The sequence below is a fragment of the Cyprinodon variegatus genome, unplaced genomic scaffold, assembly GCF_000732505.1.
Source record: "Cyprinodon variegatus isolate N-32 unplaced genomic scaffold, C_variegatus-1.0 Scaffold750, whole genome shotgun sequence".
In the NCBI taxonomy this organism is placed as follows: domain Eukaryota; kingdom Metazoa; phylum Chordata; class Actinopteri; order Cyprinodontiformes; family Cyprinodontidae; genus Cyprinodon; species Cyprinodon variegatus.
Window position 1 is genome coordinate 63,419 of NW_015151203.1, and position 2,602 is coordinate 66,020.

General features: G+C 45.0%; 1 protein-coding gene across 1 annotated transcript in view; it reads left to right on the forward strand.

Moving 5' to 3' along the window:
- The window catches only part of LOC107098131 (mitogen-activated protein kinase kinase kinase kinase 5-like), a 13,134-nt gene extending 10,538 nt beyond the window's left edge, over window positions 1-2,596 (forward strand). Inside the window, exon 14 of the mRNA XM_015395616.1 lies at window positions 1,284-2,596. Coding sequence (XP_015251102.1) covers window positions 1,284-1,371 — 88 coding nt within the window. The 3' untranslated portion in view covers window positions 1,372-2,596. The remainder of the gene's footprint in view (window positions 1-1,283) is intronic.
- The last annotated feature ends 6 nt before the right edge of the window (window positions 2,597-2,602 follow it).

The following is a 2,602-nucleotide window of genomic DNA, read 5'->3' on the forward strand; positions in this document are numbered from 1 at the left end:
TGCGTCACACCTCAACCCGCCTCAAAGCCAACGCTGATTGGACGTTCGTTTGGTGAACGGCTCCAAATTTTCTTTAACGGAGAATCTCCAGAATGATCTGAGAGTGAAACCTTGAAAGCTCGCGAGATCAGGATGGTCTCACGAGGCTAGAACATCTCTGTATGGGGGCTATAAATCTGATATCTGAGACGTTCTGCTGCTGAAGCTCCTCAGAAATGTTATTAGCACCAGAACAGTAGCGAGAAGTTCGGCATCCATTCTGCTTTGTGTGTCAACTATTAAAGGCTGGTTTATGCTCAGAAACCAGGTCGTCTGAATTGGTGTCGCAGTGAACACAGATATGCCCCTCCCCCTTCCGCAGATACTCTGCAGTTCACCCAAATTGTAGGTGACCGCAGACAGGAGGCCTCTCATTGGTCAAATCTACATCCGCTCTACTCTATGCGTATTTCCTGTTTGGTTCCTTACTGGCTTGTTTTGTTTGTATGACCGCCATTGTGGAAATCGACTGGTGAAGATGGACCAGCTAGCAGAGCGAGGTGCGCGAGAACGCTGGGACCCTCTTTTTGGCCCTCATGTCCCTCCGTTGTCGCACAAACTCGCCCCCACTTCCTCACCGCCGTATCTAGACCCACAGCTAGTTCCTGATTGGCCCTCTGGCGTTGTGGCGTGGAATAACAGCGCAGACCACGCTTCAATATTGGGCATAAATCAAAAATATCTGCGACGAACTCGACGATAACCAGGCCTTAACGGTTGCTAGGTGACAGAGCGTATGGGCAGTGAAAGCCGGAGAAGGCTGGACCTGTTTGAGTCCAAAACTTTCCCATCCTCCTTATTAGTCCAGTCCAGGTAGGTAGATAACGAAGAAACCCACAGATTTTAAGACAGGATTTCTTATTAAATAGAAATTTTCCAACTTTTGGGACAATATCGTCTAATGAAGAGTACATTTATATACATGTTTAAGCCTGAATGATTCGACATTTAAATTCCTTATGACTTTAAATGTTTTTTGTACTTAATTGAAGGGATACACACCCATTGAGGTAGTTTAAAGTGTATTACTCATACAAAACTAAAGGGATATTGACTATGGGTATGCTGGTCTGACGGAACACCGGCTTTAGCTTAGATTTAGAAATATTGGACACCTACACATGTTTATATGGATAGTTAATTTACCCGATTGTAGGAATGAGACTCCATTTAACAGAATCAACACTGTTCTGTCCGCTTTGGATGAATCCATCTTTTCTGGTTTTGTTTCCTTCCCTGAACAGAGACATCATCCTCCAGAGTACGCCGACTGACGACCCCTCAGCTCTGAGCAACCTCTACATCTTGACCGGTCATGAGAGCAGCTACTGAGCCGCTGGACAGGCTCCATTGATTCAGCCAATAAAATCCAGAGGGTTTTACCTCCCACAGTTAAGGAATGACCCGCACTGAGCTGGAGGTGAAACAGCCCACAGGGTCGTACTGGGATTCTGCCGAGGTGTGGCTGCCATCCTTAATCTGGCAGAAAACCGTCCTTCTAATGAACTTCTGATGAACAGACGCAGGAAATCAGACCTCTGATCATTAATGGGAGCTTTTTATTGAGTCCAAGTGTGTCAGAATTTCCACAAAATGTCCGGTTCCAGAAAGAACTAAGGTCCGATTTGGTTATGATTGATACTCACTGAGACTAATAAGGGATATTTAAATGAGTTCATTAGCAAAGAGCTAGAATGCCTAGAGAAGTACCAAGGCACTGCCCTCAGAGATGGAGGGAGCCCATTAAAAACTGTGCTAACTGGTCTCTGCTTGTCCTCTTCAGCCGTAATTTATCACCACGAACATTAGCAAGATATTAAAACCTTGAAGTGCAGCCATGAAAATGCGGTCTGTTAAGACATAAAATAAGTTGGACAGTCTAGGTTAGGAAGGATGAAACCAGGCCTAGTTTTCCTTCTTTGTTATATGCTGTGGAAATTAGAATTTTGGACTTAATCTCTGGATTTTTCACCTCTGAGCTCATTCATCTCTGAAATATAAAACTCAGCAAATGTACCCTCTTACATTTTTCTTTGCAGTAAAACTTCCTGTTTTGAGATGCATTAAATGGTAGCGGCAGCGCAGTACTACCAGGGGCCTATAGGGGTGCTAAAGCTGACGTTACCTGTGTAGGTACCAGATCTACTCGGGCCCTGCTTCATGCAAGCGACGCTACGCCATATGCTTGGCTGAAGATAGACAATAACAGACATCCCAAGTGTCCTGGTAGTTCCTGGAGTCTCCCTGATATCGATACTCGTTCACTGATGCCTGCAAGTCGGATAAATTATCCCGGAGTTTAGACTATGGGAGGTGGGGTTTTTTTTTTATGCGAGTGAGAGCGGGCAGGCAATACAATAATTCGTGCACCAAGTGCAGATTAGAACTACTGCGATTGCATAGACACAACAAGAGAGATCGTGGTGTGGAGGGAGGTTGCTGGTGTGCAGCGTTTCTGTCCAAAGCGATGCTCTGATCAACCAGCGATCCAGGAGACTGGTTGATCACAGAGACAATAAGTAACATTATGAGAATAAAGTCATAAAATCAGGAGATAAAGTCG